This window comes from Carassius carassius, chromosome 9, assembly GCF_963082965.1.
Source record: "Carassius carassius chromosome 9, fCarCar2.1, whole genome shotgun sequence".
Classification (NCBI taxonomy): Eukaryota; Metazoa; Chordata; class Actinopteri; order Cypriniformes; family Cyprinidae; genus Carassius; species Carassius carassius.
In genome coordinates this window covers 7,130,866-7,155,930 of record NC_081763.1, presented here as the reverse complement: position 1 = coordinate 7,155,930, position 25,065 = coordinate 7,130,866, and the positions used below count along the sequence as shown (strand labels likewise).

General features: G+C 37.5%; 1 protein-coding gene across 2 annotated transcripts in view; it reads left to right on the top strand.

The window, feature by feature from the left end:
• LOC132148812 (transmembrane protein 104-like) overlaps nucleotides 1-24,061 on the top strand; it is a 44,334-nt gene extending 20,273 nt beyond the window's left edge. For both annotated transcript variants that reach the window (XM_059557530.1, XM_059557532.1), the window contains exons 9-10: nucleotides 8,929-9,022; nucleotides 23,114-24,061. In XM_059557530.1, coding sequence (XP_059413513.1) covers nucleotides 8,929-9,022; nucleotides 23,114-23,877 — 858 coding nt within the window. In that variant the 3' untranslated portion in view covers nucleotides 23,878-24,061. The remainder of the gene's footprint in view (nucleotides 1-8,928; nucleotides 9,023-23,113) is intronic.
• The last annotated feature ends 1,004 nt before the right edge of the window (nucleotides 24,062-25,065 follow it).

The window sequence follows — 25,065 nt, the reverse complement described above, 5'->3', positions numbered from 1 at the left end:
ATTCATCTCTCGTCTTTCTCACGTATCACTGACCAGAAATCAATTATTAATGAGCCCTGACTAGGTAATAATCAGATATGTTGGTTTAGCTTGTAAGTGTGAATTAAATCTAAGTATTTATTTGTATATTTAACCGATTTAAACGTGAAACTAAAAGAGTCTCCTCCCTTTCAGTCCGGAATTGCACCTATAGGGGCGCTATTTCTCTCACACACTCAAACAGAGGGACAGAGTGAGATGAGATGTCTGACAGTTTTTTAATTTTCTGTTATCCATACAGTGTTGTAAAGTCGTGAAACTATGCATATTTCCTCAGAATGACTTTTTCATCTGTATGAAAAAAATTATTTGACGTGTTTGGAAGCTGCAATTTAAAAATACAATACAATTAATGATTCTCTTTTTACGGTCATTTAAAAAAATCACCACGGCAAAACCATTCAAGCTATCCAAAATCCATTCACAATTTAAGTTCCTCAATGTTTTTGCAACATGTAGACAAAGTTTGGTGTGTATAGTGTACTTCTCTTCTGAGCAGTATGCATTAATTCACAGCTGTAGCTTTACAAAAATCCATATTCAAATCAAAATAGCTGACTTCCTGTTGGTCGTAGCTGATGACTGAATTAGAAAGTTGTCTGTCTTGATAAGATAAATATATGTACCAAGTTTGGTGTCTGTAGCTAAAACTAACCCCCCACTTTTGTCAAAAGGTGGCGCTATAGAGTGCCTCTTCCACGCCCTTTAATAAGCTTTTGCCAGTGTCTAGCTATCAGAAATACTGATGTGTATTCTGAGTTTCGTGAAATTCTAAGTATGTTATATGCCTCAAAATCACCTGAGAAGTATTCCAGTTTGACATGTTGCCACGGTAACAATATTTTTAGATATCAATATCCCCCTTGCAGATTTATATCGGCTGTGTTTTAACATTATTCTGATGAAGTTTGAAGCAAATCGAGTAAAATTAAGATGCTGAATTCAAAGCATTTTGAAAATGACACACTTCCTACTGCCAGTTGGTGGCGCTATAACTTTGACTCCTAATAGTCACATATATGCGATCAACCTCATACAACGAATAATCTGATGAAGTTTGATTAAAATCAGGAAATGTATGTGGATGGTTTTGGACACTTCCTGTTTCTCATTTCTCGCTGTTCCTGTTTCTTTTTCCTTTTCATCTCCAATGTCTTGAGATCATGTTGACCGAGTTTGGTGGCAATCGGGTAAAAAACCTATGACAAGTATATCAAATTGCAGAGCATGCGCTTTTTACATAACTCTAAATTGCTGACTTCCTGTTGGGCGGAGCCTATGACATGCAATACGAAAGTTGTTCGGCACAATAAGATCTATATGTGAACTGAGTTTCATATTAATACGCGCAAGTATGTGTGAGCTATACATCAACATTTCTTACTGTGTTCCAGGGGGCGCTGTAGAGCCCCTGTGGCATGCCCGGGTCCCAGCCTCTGCGGCCTCCTAAAGGCCACAGATTCCAAGGTGTGCGCAACTTTTCAAGAGTTTTTGAGTATGTTAAGGACCCCAGAAGCCCCCAAAACTTACCGACAAATATGAATACTAAACCCTAAATAGCCAACTTCCTGTTGGGCGGAGCCTTTGACATGCAATGCGAAAGTTGTTTGGATTGATGAGATCTATATATGTACCGAGTTTCATACGTCTACGAGCAAGTATGTATGATATATGGCCCTCAGTATTCCAGGGGGCGCTGTAGAGCCCCTGTGCCACGCCCGTGTATCAGTCTCTGCCCGGCCCTAATGGCCGCAGGTTCCAAGGTGTGTGCCAATTTTCAAGAGTTTTCGAGCATGTTAAGGACCCCAAAAGCCCCCAAAATGCTAGAAAAAAATATATAATAATAATAATAATAAATAATCCTAGGGAAAAACAATAGGGCTCTCGCCCTCCAGGCTTGAGCCCTAATAATAAACCGAGCAGATACAATAGGGTCCTCACACCTTCGGTGCTCGGGCCCTAATAAAGCCTTAACTGCTTCTCTTGTTGAAGGATGGGTCAAGCTCCAGTTGCACAACAATTTTGAGATTGCTTTCTTTAATGCATTTGTTGCACATCCATTTATTCATTAACTGAGCTCTTAATTGTGATGGTTTACGGCAGCTCATTTTGGAGGTTAATGACGCCAGACACATACAATGAGCTGAAAAAGCTCAATTACGGAGTCATTATTGGCTCACAGTTGTTACACTGGCTTTGTAGCTGGTTTATTCTGCCTGATGTGTTTTATAAGCCTGTTTTAAACTGATGGCTATAAAATTGGGGTCACCTATAAGACTCTAAAGTTAGAGGTTTGTGGGAAGTTCTGGTAATGTAGCATATAAGAAGTGTTATAGTTTAATGTTCTCCTCTACATTCTTCTATGCATATGTTTTATTATTGTAATCAATAATAAAGTTTGTTTTAGATGCTTCTGTTTTGAGTGTGAATTAATTAGTATTCTCTAGTCTGTTCTGTTAGCTGATGTTGAAACAGTGCATCTGCTTTCCATTTGTTGATCCTGTCTAGAATGTCTAACAAAAATTAGCAGTGGAGACAAATGCCACTGGGATCTTGACACTGTGGGGATTGGAAATATAATCCCTGTTTTGCATGTTGCTATAAGTTGAGTTATAATCCTGCATTCTGTGCTGCCACAAAAGCCTTCCCAGAGTCTATAGCCACAAATGCCCACTAGAGCATCCACACTTGGTACATCTGAAGTTAGGGGAGTGATCAGGAAGAATACCACCTTGTTCAGTACATGTAAGGGTGTCAGTTCAGTTTTACAAAAATAGTTTTTCCAAACAGGAAACTCAAGTTATAATGCTAATATCACACTTGCTCAGATATTTGTTTTCCTGAATTTGACGTCTTGTGCCGTGACAGTGTCAGCATCCCCTGGTGCCAAATAACGGTCATCCACTGTTGGTTTCATTTCACTCATATTGATGTCATAAGTCAAGTCCTGCTTTTCCGTCAAGCTATTCACCTTTGCATTTTCTGATTTAATTTTTTGGGCTTACCTCATTTCAGTTGAGTGTTGAGTTTAGATGAGCTCAGTATTGCTGAATTTGTTATCTGATATTGCTTTAGGAACATTAGTCACCCAAAAGAAGATACCCAAATCGGTCAGAATGCTCCAGTGACCAAATTAGCATGGAAATTGACTCAGTGTTTACTCCACAACAAGATGTTTATTGAGAAAGATAAAATATATTAAGAACAACATTAAATGTGCATATTGCCTTTTGAAGGAAGATATAAAAAATTTTTTTTACAGTATACAGTCCCCCCTCACCCCCAAAACACTGGCATTTAATAACAGCCACCGTTTTCTTAGCACATTATTTCTTTAGACATCTGATTGTAATACTTACCTGATTCTAATAATTACAGTTTTATATATGGTTGAATGATCTTGGTTTTATCTGAAATTATTATAAAATAAATATTACATTTATTATTGCTTTTGTTGTCATTATGTTACTTATTTTTATAGCATTTATTTTATTTTACAATGTTTACAGTTTTATTTTTATGTAACATCTACTGATAAGGCCAATCGTTACATTTTACTTTACAATTACAATTATTATACATTATTATTATTATTTTATTCATTTTGCCATTATGACATTTTATAAATATTTTGCTTGGTCAGAAGGGGTCAGTCTTATTTTCTCAACCCTGTTGCCATGATTTTGATTTTAAATCAAGCCATTGATTAAAAAGTGCTTTGATTTCAGGCTAAAGATTCTCAAGACTTTAACCCCAATCGTAAACGGCAGTATTGGAGATTCTTGACTTAGCAAACAGTGCTAACACTACCGTGGCTTGAGTTTCATGCTTGGCCATTTTACACTATTAAAGTGTTAATGAGCTCTGTGTTCTGATAACAAATACAGTTTGTCACAGTGCCTCTCTGTCTCTATTTGTGTGGTGTCATGTCTGAGTCACCAAGCACCCCGCGGCGCTCTCTCTTTCTCCTTCCCCTGGTGCCCTCTCTGCCTGGCTCTGTCCCTCCAATTCTTCCCTCACTCCTATCCATTGCCAAACTTCCTTCCTGTTGTCCTTTCCTGGCATGCGTTGTGCACCAGCGTGCCAATGTTGCACCATTTTCACTATCAGCACCAGCAACACTCATGAAATGGGACAGAGAATGGAAATCCGTTACTATCGCTCTGCCCTCCTGGCATATGTGGACGAGCTCCTGTCAAGTTTCCAACCTTTCTGCCAGCGTCCCTTTTCAAATCAGAAACTGCGGCATATGTTGTAAGTCAGGCTTCAGATGAGGAGCTACAGCAGGCTGGCCATCAGAGCTGAGATTGGTTAGCTTAGACATTGCCTCCCATAAAAAACTGAGCTGTTTTACTGGGTTTATGGTTTCAGTTTTATTTTGTTTTGACATGAGATTGCATTTGGTATTTTATGGCCTTTCTGTGATGTAGGAGTTTTACATCACAGGAATTGTAGGAGTGTTTCCTACCATCGTCGAATGGGGGGGGGGGGGGGGGGGATTTGTATATTTTTGTGTAGTGGGGGTGATGCTGGGATGCACTCATGCTGACAACAATGCATTATGGGAATTCATCAAGGTGATGAAATGGAGGTGCTTATTCCTTATTAATTACGTTAATAGGAAACAAATAGTTTGTGTGTGTGTGTGTGTGTGTGTGTGTGTGTGTGTGTATGTATGTAAGAAGTTATCAGTCCAATGATCCAATAAGCGAATGCTTTCAAAAAAATCCATCCAAAACAGCCATAATATAAAGGAAACCAGGCTGATTAGATCAGAGATTGCAGAGAGAACAAAGACTCGCATTGCGTTTTTAGTTAATTATTCCATTGTATTTGGATTTAAAACACGAGCTCTGTCATATTCTGTGATCGTCTCTGAAGAGCGATAGCCCTCACACATCACGCGCGTTGTGTGAAGTACAGACTCAACGGATTGTCAACAAATCTCACCGCTGTATGGCCAGATGAGACGCAAACAATGTTTTCTTGACTGGATAAGTAAAGTAAAGCTAGTAAAGTTTAGATGGATGAAGACTGCAATCAAGGTAAAGACGATTGTGGTAGCGTACATGAGTTGTACAGTAAGCACGTGTCAGTCTGCTATATTAATATATTGTCTGCTATACAGACATTTTGTACATGTTTCCACACACATTCATGATAATGTTGTGATTTGTCATGTATATGTTGCAGTGTTAAGTTATTCTGAATGGATCTGTGTACTGTAGTAGATATATGCAGTCAGCAGGCGTTTGGTTTAGGAGTTTTTTGGCATCTCCATGTGTCCCTATTTGGTATCTCAACTTGACTTCTCGAAAATGTAAAAAAGTTCTTTGCTGTTACACTGTACATCTACTATACAATTCTGATTTTTTTTTCCTTCATGTGTGCTTATATGGGCTCCTTATATCATAGGACAATATTTGGCCGAGATACAACTATTTGAAAATCTGGACTCTGATGGAGCCAAAAAATCAAAATGCTGAGAAAATCGCCTTTACATTTTTCCAAATGAATTCTTAGCAATGCTTATTACTAATCAAAAATGTAGTTTTAATATATTTACAGTAAAAACTTTACAATTTATCTTCATGGAACTTGAGCTTTACTTAATATCCTAGTGATTTTTGGCGTAAAAGGAAAATCTATAATTTTAATAATATAATTTTGACCCATACAATGTTTTTTTGGCTATTGCTAAAAATATTCCCCAGCGACTTAAGACTGGTTTTGTGGTCCAGGGTCACATTTGGTTCTTTGTTGTCCTTTTGGAGTTTCTAAGGCTGCGTTTACACTTGGCATTAATATGTGATCGGCGCGATCCAATCTAGCAGATCTGATCACCGGTCAATCAGAACATGGTGCGTTTACACTTGGCAACATCTACTGACATTTCTATCTGGAGAACCGATCAGATCTGTCTTTTTCCAGTGCAATACTTAAATAAAACTCCAGAGAATGGCCTGGTGCAAAGTCTACCTGAAGTGGTGGGTTTTCTTTTGAAAAGCATTTTCAGTCGCGGGACATTTTACAAATCAAAGATAGGTGTAGGATAGTGTTGTCACGGTACCAAAATTTCAGTATTCAGTACCGATACCAGTGAAAATCCACGGTTCTCTGTACCAATTTCGGTAAAACCAGTGCCATTCTTTATACTTATTTACAATTGTGTTTAAAGTTTTTCTACAAGTAATAGAATTATGAAAAACGGTAAACAAGTTTCACCCAAGGTAAATTTGTCTTTTAATTCATGAAATTAAAACACATTTTATTTTTTCGCAAGAGAGGTGGTGAGGTTTTGCCTGACGTCCACCTCCGAATGCAGACACGATGGCTGGATTGCATTTACATTGCACTGAGATCTGATCACAGTGCATCCTCGACTACCTCTGGACCAGGACAGATTTTCAAACAGTTGCAAAAAGTCGCAGACCAGGTGTGCTAAAGAAGGTTGATGATAAACTTTGCAGGACAGTGGGTCCCCAGGAGAAGGGTTGAAGACCAGTGATTTAGGCTATGCAGTGTCTGTTTCAGAGCAAAGTTGAAATGGAAAAAGCAGCCATCTTTCCCTCTCTTTAGTATCTCTTTTCAATCATCATAAGAGTCCAATAGTGTTGGGCGATATGGTCATTTTTCAAATCATCATATCGTCTGCCCATGAGATAGACGATATTATCGTGCATGGGTGAAGCAAGAGAGAGACTCTCTGTTCTTGTCATAGCATAACTATTTGGTGTTTTAAACCACGTAGGTGCGCGAGAGAGAGCCTATGGAATCACCAATAATCTAAAAAATATACTTTCAAACATACTGATAAACTAATGTTAAATATAAAAATACTATTTAAAACCGCTAGTTCATATATAGTCGGACACAACTGTCATATCGCGTCCTGTGACAGATCAAGTTATGCTGGGTACACACCAAAAGATAATTGGGCTGATTTCCCCCTTTCCGACAATCCTAGCTATGTCCCGATTCTCTTGATGGTTCTACAGATTTTTTTATCAGATTTTCCCTTGGTGTGAGTGTCAGAACCTGATTGGAAGAACGTCGGAGCCGCCCCGATTGCGAATCAGAAATCCTGATGTGTGGGGGTAACCCAGAGGACAAACGCGCGCACTGGAGATTATTACGTGAAACGGAACAATATCCAATCAGAAAGCAAGATGATGGAAGACGGAAGCAGTCATGGTGCAGCACAAAGTGAAATTGATGAAAATTGGCAAACAGCACAAATGTTTATACAACATGTCGTGTATAAAATCATAAAAATTTTTGCAATTTCTTCCTGCATATCATCCGCCATGCTTTTTCTGAAGTCTCGCAAGATTTCGCGATATTTCCTGTGTTCACAGTCGAGACTCTTGTCCACACTTGTCCGCGCGGTCATAAAAAATGGGAGGCACCTGGTTGTCCGCTCAGAGCCTCCACGCACATTCTCCAATTATGATTTTTATGTCATGCCTACCTAGCGGTCCATAGTGACTCGCGGAAGCAGAAAGTATAAAAAGAAGCTTTAGTCATACAGCGCTCCGGACCGTGCGCCCCATGATGAGTCTGACGCACTGCCATAGAAACATTCAATGAGACTCATTCTAACACAACTGTGGCATTAAACTCAGTTAGTGAGGGCTCTTAAAATATTGCACACATATAAACCGTTCAGGTCGCCAAATAAAAATAAGTTATTATTATTATTATAATTTAATACATTAATAGGAGAATGAGCCTAATATCGTCTTGACTATCGACAGAGACATCTGCTTACGTCGATATCTCTGACTATCGTCGATACACGATACTATCATCTATCGGCACAACCCTAGAGTCCAAACCTTTTCCTGGTAACTATTTAACTTCTGCCGTATTGTTTCCTGTCCCATTATAACCATTTATGGGAACAGCTAATGAATTTAGAGCCTTCTGCTCTTTTGTCTTATCCCTAACAGGGTTTTAGCTTTTGTCTGCCTCTAACAGATCTTTTTTGAGGACAGATATTCAGGCATCACAATGGACTGTTATCTCACTCTTCTTCGATCTGACTATACAAAAACCAAGACATTCCTCATCTCTCAAGATAAAATATGAATGGTTTCATGATGATTTTCAGTTCACTCTTTAATAAGAGAGACATCCATCAATATTGTGGAGTGTGTTAAGTAGAACAGACAGTGGTGTATTGAGCTCTGTTTTTAGCCATTAATCTGCCTATTCAATATGACATCAAAATTAAATCTTTTTACGTAAACTCGCATTCCTGGTCTTATTATAAATAAAAAGGGAGAGATTTTTATTCAACTGTGTTGGAAAACATATCTGTATGCTGATGGCCTGAAAACCAAATCACCATATGCATCATAGTGAGTCAGCTTCTGTAATGTACCAGAAGAGGCCAGCAATGGGAACATCTTTAAAAACATAAAAGGTCTGATCTAATAGTGAGTAGTTGTGTGAGACATTCAGAGTAAATGCTTTGCTTTCATGGTCATGTACCCCAGGACTGGGAAGTCCAGTTCTTCTTTCCGCTGTCTGTGGAGAGGCTAAATTCTGTAATATGCATATCAAAGAGTCTGGCATCAACACTTGACCCAGTGCAGTTCATTAGAAGTGAGTCATGAATCTCTGTGCCTCTCACATAAAAAGTAATTGTGTATGCCATAAGAGTCATGATCAGAGTCTTTATCCGCAAAGTCATAGAATTGGAGCCACCATCATTCATGAAGTTCTTCACATCAATGCCCTGTGCTTACACTTCAGTTATGGCTGAAATAGGAACCAAGTTTGGAAGTTATTTAGGTCAAAATACCATCAAAATACCATAGATTTTTTTTTTTTAACTGTTTTATGCTTTCATTGACTTGTTTCTGTATTGTTGCTTCATTTCAGGCTACCTTCACACTGTTTTTGGGGCCCTTCACCTTTTTCAATGCACAGAAGACCAAATACCTCCAGATCCTTACCTCTCTAATGAGATGGATTGGTGAGTAATTTACTATTTTATTTTATGCAGTGTTTCCCATACATCGGTTTATTTGTGGCGGCCTGCCACAATTTCAACACCGATTGCCACAAATAGATTTTCCAAAATGCTTTGACTTCGTTGAAACAAACATGAGCACTGCACGTTTCAAAGTCAAAACGTAGCACGGGTGTTTTATACGAATGTGTTTTTGAAGGGAACCAATTATCTTCAGAAAAGTTTAGATTTTTCCTAACGCCTGTAGTGTTCATGAGCCCTGCACTGCATTTTTTTACAGCCGTTACTGGGGAAACCAATATTTCTGCCGTTCCTAACTCGCCTCCTGCTGGCAGAGAGTGAATTTGCATTGTCAATCATGCGGAAGTGCCGCCACACATGAACTGTGGGAAACACTGTTAAATTTATTTATAATGTATTTATTTGAGTATATGTTTAGTATATGATTTGTATATGTTTGTGATATTTATTAAGGGTATATAAATATATACTCTGTGTGTGTGTGTGTGTGTGTGTGTGTGTATGTGTATGTGTGTGTGTGTATACTGTATATATATATTAGGGATGCATGATAAATATCGGCTGTTATATAATGCAAATGTTGTCAGTAAAGCTGGTTCTGTAATCAGCGGAAAGCTGCAAAAAAATATGCGCAAAATATGATCGTGGTTTGGCACAGCTTATCAGTGAACAATGGCTCGGTGTAGTAAATGCTACCCAACGTAAAATCATGTGCATTAAATATCAGCCAATATGTGTATCATGCACGCACACACACACACACACACACACACACACACACAAATATATATATATATACAGTGTTGGGAAGGTTACTTTGGAAATGTAATAGGTTACAGATTACAAGTTACCCTGTTTAAAATGTAATAGTAGTGTAACTTTTTCAATTACTTTATTAAAGTAATGTAACTAATTACTTTTGAGTACTTTTTGATTACTTTTCTAAATTTGTGAAAATTAAAGAATAATAAATAAAAGCATATACATCAACTTAAATACAGTTATCTAATAAGCATGTGACGTATTCTGTGTACTAAACTCATGAAACATTGGTGTTTTTTTTAAACTGCTGTCTCTGTATATGATGATAGTTTTCTCAAAATAAGTAAAATGCATGAAGTGACACAGAGCAGTTCTAGAAATTATGTTCATGTGCTCGTGTACTCCTATATTGAGACAGCAGAGGTTGAAAACACTGTGAGCTTCAGTAGGCCTATGTGTAGTAAATGAAACCATGTCTTTGCCATTAATTTACAGGAGGGGCAGACTGGGAAAAAAAATTCAGACTGGAAAATTCAAACTCCTACAAACAAATTCATGGACAAAACTATTTTTTTGTATGGACCTGACATAAAAAAAGGTTTAAATCTTTAATTTGGGGACATGCAAAATAATTAAAAGTTCTCTCCTTAACTGCACCTTCACTTCCATTTTTCTCTTCAGTCTCTTTATTTTGCCCTGTTATCCATCTTTCTCAGGACTTTAATACTCAAGATTGAACAAAACTATACTTTACATTACAATACTCTACAATACTACAATATCTTTATAGAAAAACCTAATACTGTACACGAGTCATGTTTTTCCCTTACAAAAATTAACCTTGCTTTTATTAGCCTATATAAAAGTAAAATAACCTTGTTTTTTTTTTTTGTTTTTTTTTGCAAATGGATTTGTATTTATTTTTAAATAATTAAATATATAAATTAATTATTTTATAATTAAATAATTGTACATTTTTGGTTACCACAGTTAAACAATAGTAACCATTTTCTCTGGATTTATAGTTAAATATTAAAATGTTAATTTTCGTAAGGGTGGTGTTGTTGTCTGTCGTAGCTCCCCCTAAACCTATAAAAAAAATCGGATTTTTTTTTCAGATAAATTACTACTGTAACATTACAACAGATAATAATGATGTCCTTTATATAGTATTTTGAGTGATAACTGATGAGCAACGTGCTGCTGCTTGATTAAATAAATAAAAAACAAAGACAAAAAACTGACCTGAAACCCTGAACAGTAGTTCTGCTTCTCTGCTCCAGCAGTCTATTTTCTCTCTCTCTCTCTCTCTCTCTCTCTCTCTCTCTCTCTCTCTCTCTCTCTCTCTCTCTCTCTCTCTCTCTCTATTCTCTCTCTCTCTCTCTCTCTCTCGCATTGATTACTCTGAGTCTGATCCAAACCGTTTGGCGGAGGCGCGGAGAGCGCGCGAGTCATGACTAATAACAATTCATGACTTATTAGAGATTTAATTATCAAATGGCGGATTCGCAAATGATCGCTTTAGTACATTCGGCAGGCAATTATACAATAATGATATTAAATAGTGGGGCAAAATCGGCTGCCAGGACTCGGGGAACTGTCCCGGTTCTCCCGGTGTCCAGTCCGCGCCTGATTTCCACAGACACGCAGAACGTGCAGGAGTCATATATTGCATTTTTGGGGCTTAATATTCACAGACACTAGTCCATGTCATGTTTTGATTCAAGTGTACTGACCTACTTTTGATTTAGTCATCCAAAATGTGGCATATTCCGTCCGCGTTAGGCATTTCGTTTTTATTCTACGAACCAGACTGTATTTCCACATCCCGGAAATTATTAGGGCGGTATGTCTCAGAATAGTCAGTGCAATTTGGGAAAGAAATCAGTTAAATCTGTATGTGGATGTGTGTAAATATTCAAATGTAATCCCCTTTGTAATCGTAAAAAATTTCATAAGTAACTGTAATTTAATTACTCATTTTTTCGTAGTAACTGTAACTAATTACAGTTACAATAATTTTGTAATTAAATTACGTAACGCCGTTACATGTAACTAGTTACTCCCCAACACTGTATGTATATATATATATATATATATATATATATATATATATATATATATATATATATATATATATATATATATATATATATATATATACTTTTTTATTATCTTAAAGCTGCAGTCCATAACTTTTTTTAGTTAAAAACTTACTTTACCTTACTTTATCCGACTTTACTTACTTAACCGATTCACAACGGTTAATTTATAATAATGTTTTCTAATTTGAGTGGTTCGGGTAAGCTTTCGCTGGAAATTCGAGCAAATCATGTCTATAAACAGAAAGAAGTTGTACCGGCTACTAGAGTGTCGCATGTGAGGATCCTGCAGGTGGCGGATCGTTTAATTATAGCCTATTCCCACAGCAGCTGGAATAATTAAATGTCAAAAAATCATTTTGATGGCGGATTGTAATCAAGAAAGATTATATGAAACGCATGTGAATTAAATTAAATTCCAGTTTTAAATGTGCTTCTGATTACAGATAGCCTGGCTTTACACACAATGTGTATTTTAAAGACAACCAGTTCATTGGGAGCATAGTTTGCTTTTTGAGTTTACGGAATTTCTTAATATGAAATTCGAATGATGTGACTGTTAGACTGTACAGTATTTGTAATCTACATGCTAATACACACTGTACTCACGCAATGCTGATGTTGTTAATATTAATAATTTGAGAATAAAGTATAACAATAATAATAATTTGCAGGGTTTGGTGTGATATGAGCTAATCGATTGTTAGATTAAATTACCATTGGTAGCATGATTTATTGTAATGCTTTTTTCCTCAGTTGGTCAGAACAAAGCATGGCAGACTTGTTACTTGTTCAGATGACAATATACGGTGAAAATTCTTATTTGGGTCATATATTCCAAGATGTGGTCTAGAATCTGTGATTACTAGGTAGAGTGAATATCCACATCGGTGCGGTGACTGACAGCTACACATTTGCCTCAAAACAGATTCATCTGCGCTGGATCACAACTCACACATGGAATATAATTCCGCTAGGAACTGCAATTTCAGGTTTTAAATGTAAATAAAATTTAAGCATTTAGCAGACGCTTTTATCCAAAGTGACTTACAGTGCATTCAAGCTATCAATTTTTACATATCATGTGTTTCCGGGGAATCGAACCCCCAACCTTGCGCTTGATAACGCAGTGCTCTACCAATTGAGCTACAGGAACACAGGTTTTCAAACATAAATGGCGACAAAGATGCAAAACTTACAGACTGCAGCTTTAAATTCGAAATTTTTATCTTAGGAACAAAATAACTTGCGTAATGCTGGTTCGTAAATGTTTCTGTAAGTAACTTGGTCTTATGAACGCTTCAAGAGTAAACCTCTTTTAAGGTACACATCACAGTTAGTACATTGTTCCCCTCCTCTGCAGTGTAGCCAGGGTCTGTCAATCATAAATGCGTCCCGCTCCATGTCTCCCTCATACTTCAGCCTGACAGGCTAGACAGGCCGTCTCAGGCGTGATTGGGCAGTCACTTACCAGACGACAGGCCCAAAATAAAACCGCCCATCCTCAGCCACCGCTCAAATCACATCTGCACTGAATCGTGGCATCTGCTCCCATGTGCACGCAGTGGTGAATGAATGTGTACAACGGACAGAGAACATGTATTCTTGCACGCACATTTGCAGTGCTCATAAACCTTTAAAGAAACAACCATATGCCCTTTTGCTCACCTTTCTCTTCTCTTCGTCTCATTGATTTAAAATTAAATGCGAATGAGAGTCATTGGCTGGTGGATACATTTCCTAACAGCTCCAGGGGCACTAAGAAGGAAAAATGGAGGCAATTGTTCTAGCTGTGTAGGTTTCAGTAATGCTGAATGGTGGAAAGTAATTCTATGCAGCATTGTGTAGCAATTACTCAAAATTTATGTATCAAGAAATGTATAGACAGAGTACGGAAATCTGCTGATAAGCATATGCGCCCATATTTCTTGCCATCTGTGTTTTAATGTACTGCCCGTTTAAGGGCACTATAAGGTGAAGTAGCTCATCCTGCTTGCTTCAGCAACATATTGTATACTGCTGAATGCAGGTGATGAAGTTCACAGCACTGCTAATATTTCTCAGACTGTTCATCCAGAATGTCCTCTTGCTCTATTAGCCGTGTGAATCAATATGGGGTCATCTGAATTATGCATGTATTATGCATGATTCCACTTATTCGTGAAAGACATCACTGGTCTTGCTGGCCGCTGTTTGCTTTGTATTGCATTTTTTTTTTCTTTTTGTGGAAATACATCACGTGTCCCCTGCATCTTTTTGTATGTGTGCTGCCCTACTTCTACTGCAGTTGATTTTTCCTATTGGATGTTGCGGTGGCAAGTGACGTAAGCGGTGGCAGGTGACGTAAGCAGTTTCCAGCTCACCACGCCCCTTGGTACGAGCTACCACACCCTTGGCAATATAAAACCATCAAAATCACTGTAGTGAGTCAGGAGCTGGAATTGCGAGTATTGATAATGACCAGGATAGTCTATTATAGCATCTATTTACCATAGCATTTATATGCTTATTTAGATTATTTCATGTAGCCTATGTAGTTAATTAGCATAGTTGTTTGTGTAACCTTTAGTATTGTTAGAAGCATAGTTAGTTAGTAGCATAGTATTGCATCAGTTAGGATAGCTTCAAATTGGCGTAGATTTATCTGTATTTAGTACAGTGGTCAGGATGGTACGTAGGTGCAGTGTTGCTGGTTGCGACAGCACTGCTTCTCCAATGCAATGGAGGTGGAAATGGGCTTCTCCACACAGCTCGCGCTGAAAAGCGACGCGGTGCGGGAGTTAAGACCGCAGTTTGAGCCAGCGGCTCAAATTGATATGGCTCAGTGGCCCTGTGTCTACAGACACCTCTACATCCTCCACTTCAGGTGAATGTGGGGGAGAAAAGTCCTCTACTTCATATGAACGCTCTGTTGCAAAGCTACTTGCGTCACTACAGTCACTCTCCATTTTAGCGACTCTGACAGCAGCTGTCAATCAATCCATCACTGCGGGTCTCAGGTTCACGCCCCACGCACTCAGCCCCGCCCTCGGCTCGTCCCCTCTATCTCCGCTGTGCTCTGCCCACTTTTCAGCATTTTTCATATATTGCCAGTGGGTGGAGTCAGGCTCTGACCAGGGGTTTAGTTACCCTTTAAAGCCGTTCAGATCTAGAACTAGGATATCTGCAAGTCCTTAAAGAATTCAAATGTCTTGAATTCACTTTTCAAACTGTAAGGATGTGTACAATTTTTAATCTGTGTAAAAATATTAAATATCTTGCATAGTATAAACTTAAATTTTCCTCAGAATTGTTGTATTTTATCACATTTTATAAAAAAGTTACACAGTAAAGATTAGACCTTGTATAAATTGCAAGTTTTAAAGCTTAACTATTAATTTTGTTATATTATTCATATTAATAAATATTCAAATATTAATATCATTAATGTTAAAATTACTTTTTTTTAACCTTTGTTTCTAAATTGGTCTTTAAGTATAAAATTCTGTTAAACAAACTTTTCTTACATTGTAAACATTTTTAATAATCAGTTTAGTTATTCAGATATTCTGCTGTGGTATTTATTTTTGAAATACTTTTTTGTTCATATTAGTCATTCTGCAAGCAGAACCAAATTTGATTCACAGACAAAACAAAACATAAAAACAAAGCAGATTCAAATCTTGTCCAAGTTTTAGATTGGATTGAATTTTTTATGTGATCCAGCAAGAGCCAAGGTTTTTATTGCTTTTTGTATAACTATCATTTTTGAACAATCTCAGTTTTTATTTAGTATGAAAAAACAGCCTCATCTTTGTTAATGGAACTTATAAGTTAAAATGACTACTTTACCACAGACTTACCATAGATTGAGGCACTTAGGAGAAAAACAGGTTGCCAAATCTAATATGAAGCATGTGATTAGTCTGTATTATTAGTCATTATTTCCGCAGAGACTTTATAATGACCAACATTTGCATTGAATATAAAGTGGACAGATATTTTTGTATAATGATACTAAATTTCATATTTTATTTTGCACTGGCAACTCATTTCCTACATATGAGTGCTAGTTTCAAGTCTCTCGCATCACTCCACGACTTCTTTTTATCCCACATAATACAATAATGTGATCTCAAATAAATATTTCATGTCCATTAATTTTTTTTTTGGTCAGTGGTGTAGTAATAACAAGGAGAATGTACTCAAGCAATCATCGCCACTTTTTTTAAGCACTTGCCATCATTTTAGTATTTATTTTGACCGGCTGACTCGGCTCTCATCCATTATGTAGTGTGTTTACAAACCAAGTAACAATACAGTGCTGTTATTTGACACCAAAGCCAAAATGCCCTCAAAGTACTTCCACAGTTTTGCTCTTTCATTTATTTATAATGGCATATCTATACATTAGTCCAGCCGTTTTTGAATTTGAACCAGACATGAACTTCTCATGCTGGTTTGCCAATAGGTTGACCAGTCACCTATCATCTCTTTTCCTCTTTCTATTCGCCCTTTCCAGTCTTGTGATTTTTCCCATGATCCTCTATCCTCTCAGTCATAACTCACAGCAGACAGCAGGACAAGCAGGCACGTCCCTTGCATGCTTCCATTCACCCATAATGCATAGAGGGAGAGACCGTGCCTGCTCCTGTGTCAAACGAGATGTTGTAAGTAGGGTTCAGTTCAGTTGGCGTCAGGGGAGCCACTTTGTGCTTTAGGCTCGATGCCATCTACTGCCAGCACTGTCAGTCTGCTCAGCCTTACAAACCAAAAGGCAGAGCTCAATTATTAGCTCAACAACCACAGCAGCCTCATACTAGAGTTAATACTGCTTGTTGTGTATTGTTTCTCGTCTGTGACAGATATAAAACCTCAGCAGTATCAGAAGCCATAGACTCTCAATCGCCACTTGTATGAAATTCATGAAGCAGCTTGTTTACCAGGAACACAGATACAGCATCTTGTATGCAAAGCTGTGTGTATTCACATGCATTATTTAAAGGCAGTTTTATTGCTGGGGTAATTTAAATGGGAAGGATCACCTACTCTCAGCACTGAAGTAGAGAACATTTATCAGCTTTTGACGTGGAGAGCGAAATGAACTTGTGGACAATGAGAAATGGACAAAGAGCATGTGATTACTCCCTGGAGATTAATGACTCCGTGTTGCATTGCTGTGGTGGGCTTCCGAACGCTTCTAAGAGACTGTATTGCTGTTAATGGTGCTATAACAAGGTGCTCAGGACTCAAAAAATCACTTGCTCAGGTTGAAGACATCATTTGCATCATTTTATATGTTCCTGCAGCTCAGACAGTAGAATGCTAGCAAGGTCATGGGTCTACTGCTCAAAAGGGTTCTGCTCCCAGGGAATGCAGGAACTAAAAAAAAAATGTTTAGCTTAAATGCAAACTAAGTTGCTACGGATAAAAGTGTCTGCCAAATACATAAACGTAAATGTAATGTAAAGACACTTGCATGTACAGGTGCTGGTCATATGAATAGAATGATTAAAATATCATCAAAAAGTTGATTTCACTAATTCCATTCAAAAAGTGAAACTTGTATATTATATTCATTCATTACACACAGACTGAAATATTTCAAATGTTTATTTCTTTTAATTTTGATGATTATAACTGACAACAATGGAGTCACCTTTATTTATTTATATAGCGCTTTAAACAAAATACATTGCGTCAAAGCAACTGAACAACATTCATTAGGAAAACAGTGTCAATAATGCAAAATGATAGTTAAAGGCAGTTCATCATTGGATTCAGTGATGTCATCTCTGTTCAGTCTGTTCAGCGATGGAGTCCATCGCTCTTTTTTCTTTGTGGATAATTTTGTGTCGTTTGGTCCACAGCCCTCTCACAGCCTGTTGTTAAACAGATGTGTCGCCTTAGTGGCGCGAAAATTTTCACGTAATCATGCTGCTCGTATGAGGAGGTTTGCAAGGTACCAGCTGAAGTGCAGCAAGGAGTTTGCAGCTTTGACGTCACGCGTCCTGTTGTTAGCGCTCACACTGCATGCGAACCGCGCCCGAGTCCAACTGAACCGTGCTCTGGCCCACCTCTTCCAAGCGGGCCAGGGCCGGCTAATCGAGCCGCGCCCGGGCACGGTTTGGAGCACTCACACTAGTCAAACGAACCGCGCTTTGGTGGTCAAACGTACTCGGGCACGGTTCAAACTGGCTAGTGTGAGTACACCCTGAGAGACCATTTAAAGGCCTTTGCAGGTGTTAGTTAATTAGATGATTAGAGTGTGGCACCAGTCTTCAATATTGAACCTTTTCACAATATTCAAATTTTACTGAGATACTGAATTTGGGATTTTCCTTAGTTGTCAGTTATAATCATCAAAATTTAAAGAAATAAACATTTGAAATATATCAGTCTGTGTGTAATGAATTAATATAATATACAAGTTTCAAAAAGTGAAATCAACTTTTTGATGATATTCTAATTATATGACCAGCACCTGTATAAAGGTGATTTGCAATAGATGCAAGGTGCAAAGAATCAAGTCTATATGTGCAGCCTTCATGAGTAATCGTGAGCACACATTAAATATGGAGAGGTATATTGATTGAATTAGTTGCAGCCCTACTTCAAATAGACAATTCAAACAACAGCACCACTATAAGAATATAGCTCCAGGACCATTGAAATGTAAAGGGTTTTCCCTATATTAATAGGCATCTTTTGAGAACCAGACTTTATAGTGCTTTTATAGGTCAGATATATTGGATCTGGAACAGCATCAGTGTGGGATATTGTGCAGCAGTGTAGTCTCAAGGTGATCTGAAATATAGTCATGCCTTAATGAATACCCCAGGCAATGGTTCAGCTCATAGAGCCTGAAAATTGCTCTCAAGGAAAATGCATTGGCGCCTCTCATTTAGCAGGGCCTGCGATATGGACAAGCTACAAACAAGCTACCAAACCTTGCTTTCCTTAAGGGACCATAAAACCACTTTTGCTTGAAATTTCAAAGGATCATCAGTTGGTCGGAAATAGCTTGAGCTGTCCATAGTGTGGATGCTCTCTTCTCGTTGTTTTATATGTAAACTGTTGTAAAATAGATGTCTTAAATTTTGCACTCTCTTAAGCCAGTGTATTGATGTCCACATTTGCTTCCTTTAATGAAGTTCTGTTAAAACTTTCATTACTTTAACCATTAGGTGCAAAACAAAGTTTAAAGGAAATTAGGGAGATGTACCCTGTATATTCACCCTCTGTCACATGAAGACTTTCATTCAATAATTAACAGAATTATATTACAAAGACAATCCAAAAATCAATTAATGGTCATACCAAATGACTTTTTGTCAGTACATAATATACTGTTAGGATGGGCTCTGTGGTGTTGCTTACTGGAGGTGTTAATGATCTGGGCCGGACACTGAAATGTTGTTGGTTTAAACCAGGAGGATTATCGCCATTGTTCGTTTGATCAAGACCTCGGGTCGCTCAGATAAGCGTGTCAAGTGTGTGTGTTTGTGTGTATATACAGTAGAGACCAAAAGTTTGGACACACCTTCTCATTCAAAGAGTTTTCTTTATTTTCATGACTATGAAAATTGTAGTCACACTGAAGGCATCAAGGGCTATTTGACCAAGAAGAGTGATGGGGTGCTGCGCCAGATGACCTGGCCTCCACAGTCACCGGACCTGAACCCAATCGAGATGGTTTAGGGGTGAGCTGGACTGCAGACTGAAGGCAAAAGGGCCAACAAGTGCTAAGCATCTCTCGGGGAACTCCTTCAAGACTGTTGGAAGAGCATTTCAGGTGACTACCTCTTGAAGCTCATCAAGAGAATGCCAAGAGTGTGCAAAGCAGTAATCAAAGCAAAAGGTGGCTACTTTGAAGAACCTAGAATATGACATATTTTCAGTTGTTTCACACTTTTTTTGTTATGTATATAATTCCACATGTGTTAATTCATAGTTTTGATGCCTTCAGTGTGAATCTACAATTTTCATAGTCATGAAAATAAAGAAAAGTCTTTGAATGAGGTGTGTCCAAACTTTTGGTCTGTACTGTGTGTGTGTGTGTGTGTGTGTATATATATATATATATAAGAATAAAAATATAAAAATAAGAATTTAAAAAAATATATTTTAATTATATTTTATACTAAATACTGTAATACTAATACTGAAAAATAAAACCTCTGTTGTAATGCAAATAATTTATATTTATTATGTTTATTTTTGTATAAATATTTATATTGAAAATAATTTTTCAATTAGTTTGGTTAATACTAATACTGTATCAGATATATTAACTATACAACTATATATAACACACCATTCAAAACATGACTTTTTTTAAAAAAAATGTTTTTGTAAAGAAGTTTCTTATGCTCACCAAGACTATTTGATAAAAAGTAAAAGCGCAAATTTTGTGAAATAATATTAGAATTTAAAATAACTATTTGAATATATATATTAAATTGTAATTTATTCCTCTGATGTAAAGCTGAATTGTCTATGGAAACGGAAAGTTCAAAAGAACAGCATTTATTTGAAATAGAAATCTTGTTGACCCCAAGCTTTTTAACAGTAGTGTATTTTTTATATAAATATCTTGCTGAAGCCTGATCGTTTGATAGGAATGTTCCAAAACAAGCAAAGCAAGGTTGATGAACCAGGAATGTGTCCTGTTTGGCAAAATCACAATTACTGTAAATTGCTTTGGATAGCTAAATAACAGAGTTTATGGATAATGATTGATGATACGTTCACAGATGGGATGTTTTTGACGTCTGCCTAATGTACTCGCAGAACCCATCGTTCTCCATTCACACTTGATGGTCACAGCTGGTCATGTGGCTCAACATCTCACAGGTGATTTGTTAATGAAGAGTGTCCTTCAAAACCCAACTTTCCTTTGGGGAAACGCTAGCAATCAGTGTCATTTTGATTGTAATACCATGACGAGTTTGACTTTGCTGCATGAATTTATTTGGTCCGCTTTTTCATATCCTCCTTGTGCACCTGTGTGGTTTCTGCAGAGCAGGCTCTGCTAGCACTGGTGTCAGATACAAACATATCATGATGAATAAGACTTGAAGACACAGATACCAGTGGCATTTTCCATGGCCATCAGCATGTACACTGAGGGAATTTATAGTGTGTGATGAATCGCTGTGCCCTTTGTGGCGGGATGCAATCACATCTCATCCCTAAACAACAAAAGGCCTCTGAGCTGAAGGTTAAGCATCTATACAATGACTTGACTTGTGTCAGGAGTATTTGGATTAAGTGTGCCCTTAATTCTCTTTTCTTTTTTTCCCTCTACCCTCCTATTCTTTCGGTGCAGCTCTTTTGTACTTTTTGTTTTTATGAAAAGGAGTAATGCATCTTGAATCTGACTGCATCCCATCCATGCTTGTATCCTCTCCTGTTGGTTCTTCGGTTACGTTATCTGTCTCTGACGTTTCCCCCAGTGATTTGCAGTTCCATCATTATATATGTCTCTGTTTGTCCTCTAGTTGAGCTCTTGCGTATCTGTTTAGCTATATTAAGCATATTGCACAATGAAGGTTATCTGTTAATGCAGTTGTTTGCCTTTTTGCTCTGTATTTGACCATCCTTTCTTAGCTGACATGTCGGTCGTGGAATAGTATTCCTACACCATGGCAGATGTGAATTTCTAGTGTTTTATTGTGTAATATATTTTTTTCTTCAATCAGTGATTTATTTTTATATTTTATATATAAATATACACTGCCAGTCTGAAGTCAGAAAGCTTTGATATAAAGATCTCCAGGTGCAGCATTACGCTCTCTTCCTCTAGATGTTTTGAGGAAACAAATGGAGAAGATGGAGCTGTCATTTTGGGGTTTTATCACCCGTGTTCCTCTACCTGGTTGTCCATGCAGGGAACATCACCTAGAGGCGTAATTGGTCCGTTTTAACCAGCAGCCCATTAGATCCTTAACAGTCTAATCTTGTTCAGCATTGATTGCTACATTGATCAGATACAGAAAGTCAAGCCTTTTCATTTTTTTCTGTCTTTATAAATTCAATATTATATCAATAATGAAAAGCTTAAATAGGTTAGAATTAGGAGACCTGCTAATAAAGAGGCTTTATAATAAGGCTTTATTCTAAGTTTGACCTGTGGCTGTTTCTGTGTGCAAACCTATTAGTCAAACCTAACCCAGAGTTCAGTGTTAATAATGTATGTCCATTGGCACATATGTTGTGTACGAATAAGAGACTTCTTTCAAAAACATTAAATAAATCGTAGGGACCATAGTACTTTCTAATGGCAAAATCAAATCAATATTTATTATACAGTAAAACAGGTTTTCCCCTGCATGCACAGTTTTTAAGGTAGTTTTTGCAGGTAGGTTCTAGTACTAAAATTAAACTAAAGTTTTACTATTTTAAAATGACCCGAAGTCAACTTTTTACACCATGGATTTCTGGCTAAATTAACTGGTAAAGTTTTAGTTTGATCTCTGCTGACTGGCCAGTCATTTGTGAACATTGGGTGCATTAGAGCTGTGCGTCATGCCACAGTGTTGACAGACTCGAGTGGTTGAGTCAGTGGCTTCCAATGTAGACACGGTATATGAGCAGCAAGCTGTCAGTGTGGACAGACCAGAACTGGCAATGTGTCCTCTGCTCGAGTCCATCAAGCACATAACACACAGCGGAGACCTTGGATTTTCCAGTTGTGTTCCAGATGATATCGGTTCATACAGTTCATGCCGAAACTAATCTAGTCAAATCCAATAGAACTGGATTTCGAGTCACATCCCCATGAGACTTGGATTTATTTAGTTAAAATTAAGCTGACAGTGTTAACAAATATAACAGTCTCCACTTGGCAAACTCAAACACATGAGATGAATGTCCAGTATTAAAGCAAGAATTGCAGGTGAATAGACTAAAACGCTTATCCAACAGATATCCCTATTCTTCCCCAGTCAATTCCCAGTTCATTTTTTTATCTTTTTTTTTATAATATTGGTCAAATAGGTGTGACATTATCTACTTAAATATGCACTAATTTGCATGGGGTTTCTTGCCACTACTCTGAAATAGTAATCCACTAGTCCAAAATCTTAATTGATAAGTGCATAAAAAAAGCAATGTTTTTGACTATAGTTTGTTGCCCTAAATATAACAATATAGGCTTGATAATCATATAATTACAGTTTATGATGTTGCAGGATTTTATATAATTGAGTTCCTCTGTCTCTTTCAGCGTTCACCATGATGATCATCCTGGCTTTGATTCGTATTGGCAAGGGACACGGTGAGGGCAAACCATCTGTAGCTCAGATCTCAGGTGTGCCTAACCTCTTCGGGGTCTGCGTCTACTCGTTCATGTGCCAGCACTCACTACCATCGCTTGTGACGCCCATCTCCAACAAGCAGCGCATGAGCGCCCTGGTCATGGCCGACTACATCCTCATCCTGTGCTTCTACAGCCTGCTGTCCCTCACGGCCATATTCTGCTTCGACAGTTCTCTGCTGCGGGACATGTACACTTTAAACTTCACTGATAACTGCGACGTCCTGAGCATTCCAGTGTTGCGCTACTTCCTGGGCCTCTTTCCCGTTTTCACCATTAGCACCAACTTTCCCATAATAGCCGTTACGCTACGTAACAACTGGAAGACTCTCTTCCATCGGGATGGTGGCACGTACCCTTGGGTGGTGGACCGTATCGTCTTCCCGCTCATTACCCTAGTGCCGCCCATTATTGTGGCCTTCTGTACTCACGATCTGGAGTCGCTTGTGGGTATCACTGGGGCATATGCTGGAACGGGCATTCAGTATATCATCCCAGCCTTCCTAGTATATTTTAGTCGTCGTCATCTAGAGCCTGTGTTGGGAAGGGATGCTGTAAATAAGCACCGGTCGCCTTTCCATCACCAGTTCTGGATTTGGTTTGTGATATTGTGGGCAACGTTCTGTCTAATGTTCGTGACCGCTAATATTGTCCTTAACGAAACTAAGAAGTGAGTATAAAAGCAGATTTATTTTTTCAAGCTTTATTTTAATTTTATTTTTTTAAGGGGTGTTTGTTCGGTTAAATGTTAAAAGAATGGCATCAGCTGAAGTTGAGTTCAGTCTAATTTAATCCAGTGTCTAAAAGGGACCAGAAGACGTTTTGGCATTACTTTAGTTGGACTAATGTGAAACTTTTCTGTCACAAATCCACATTCATTCTTTAGTGAATGTTCTGTAAGGCAGGATACAATTAAATTCAAGTTTATTGGTATAGAACTTTTTATGATACAGATCGTAGGAAAGCAACTTTACAGAAAATTACGTTTCTACAATATTTAGTAGTAGCTTATCAGTGGTGACTGTCAGTTTATGTACAACAGAAGCATTTATTAAAATCGATATATGTGACCCATGCTGGCAAAATGAGTCACAATGAGCACATTTTAAAAAATTCTCTATTAAATTCTCTATTAAAAAATCTGGTTAAAGTTTTCTGAAGGTTCCAAAATGAGATCGCCTAGCAACCATAGATTAAAAATCTCTAGTAATAGTAGATTAAAAATCACTGCATAGTCTTTAGTGTATTCATTACAAATAAAGAAGTTCAATCAAACGCAGCGAGTGATTCCCTCTTTTCTTGAATTGTTTGATTAATATTAATTAGGCCTATATATTAAACCCTTTTCATGGTTTATCACTCTTAATAACATTCACCAAGTCCTACCCTTTATATTCTCATTTTTGCATGTTCCTTTCAAATGGAAACCAAAAGTGCTTTGCCAGACTCGAGTGCTCTGCTTCGGATAGACAAACAGAACTTTTTAAAGCTTAGAAGGTACAAATAAAGATCATTTTAGATGTTTAATTACTATTTGGAGCATTGGGATCGTTATACGAGGGCTTAATGATCCCATTTTTGTGAAAAAATTCTAATTTGACCAAAATGTAATTTTTTCCTCACTTGTTTTGTATGTAGCTTGTAATTAACTGTATGCATTCTGACTAATTTTGCCAGCACGGGTCACATATGATTTGCACATTTAAAATGTCACTACATTTGTTTGTTCTTGAGGTATTTTTTTGATTTTCCTCTTCAGTCAGATGAATCTCATTAAAACATTACTAGATTGCGTTTCACTACAAAAGCAAAAATACAAAAAAATATATATATATCATATGCATAAGAATGAAAATGTCTTG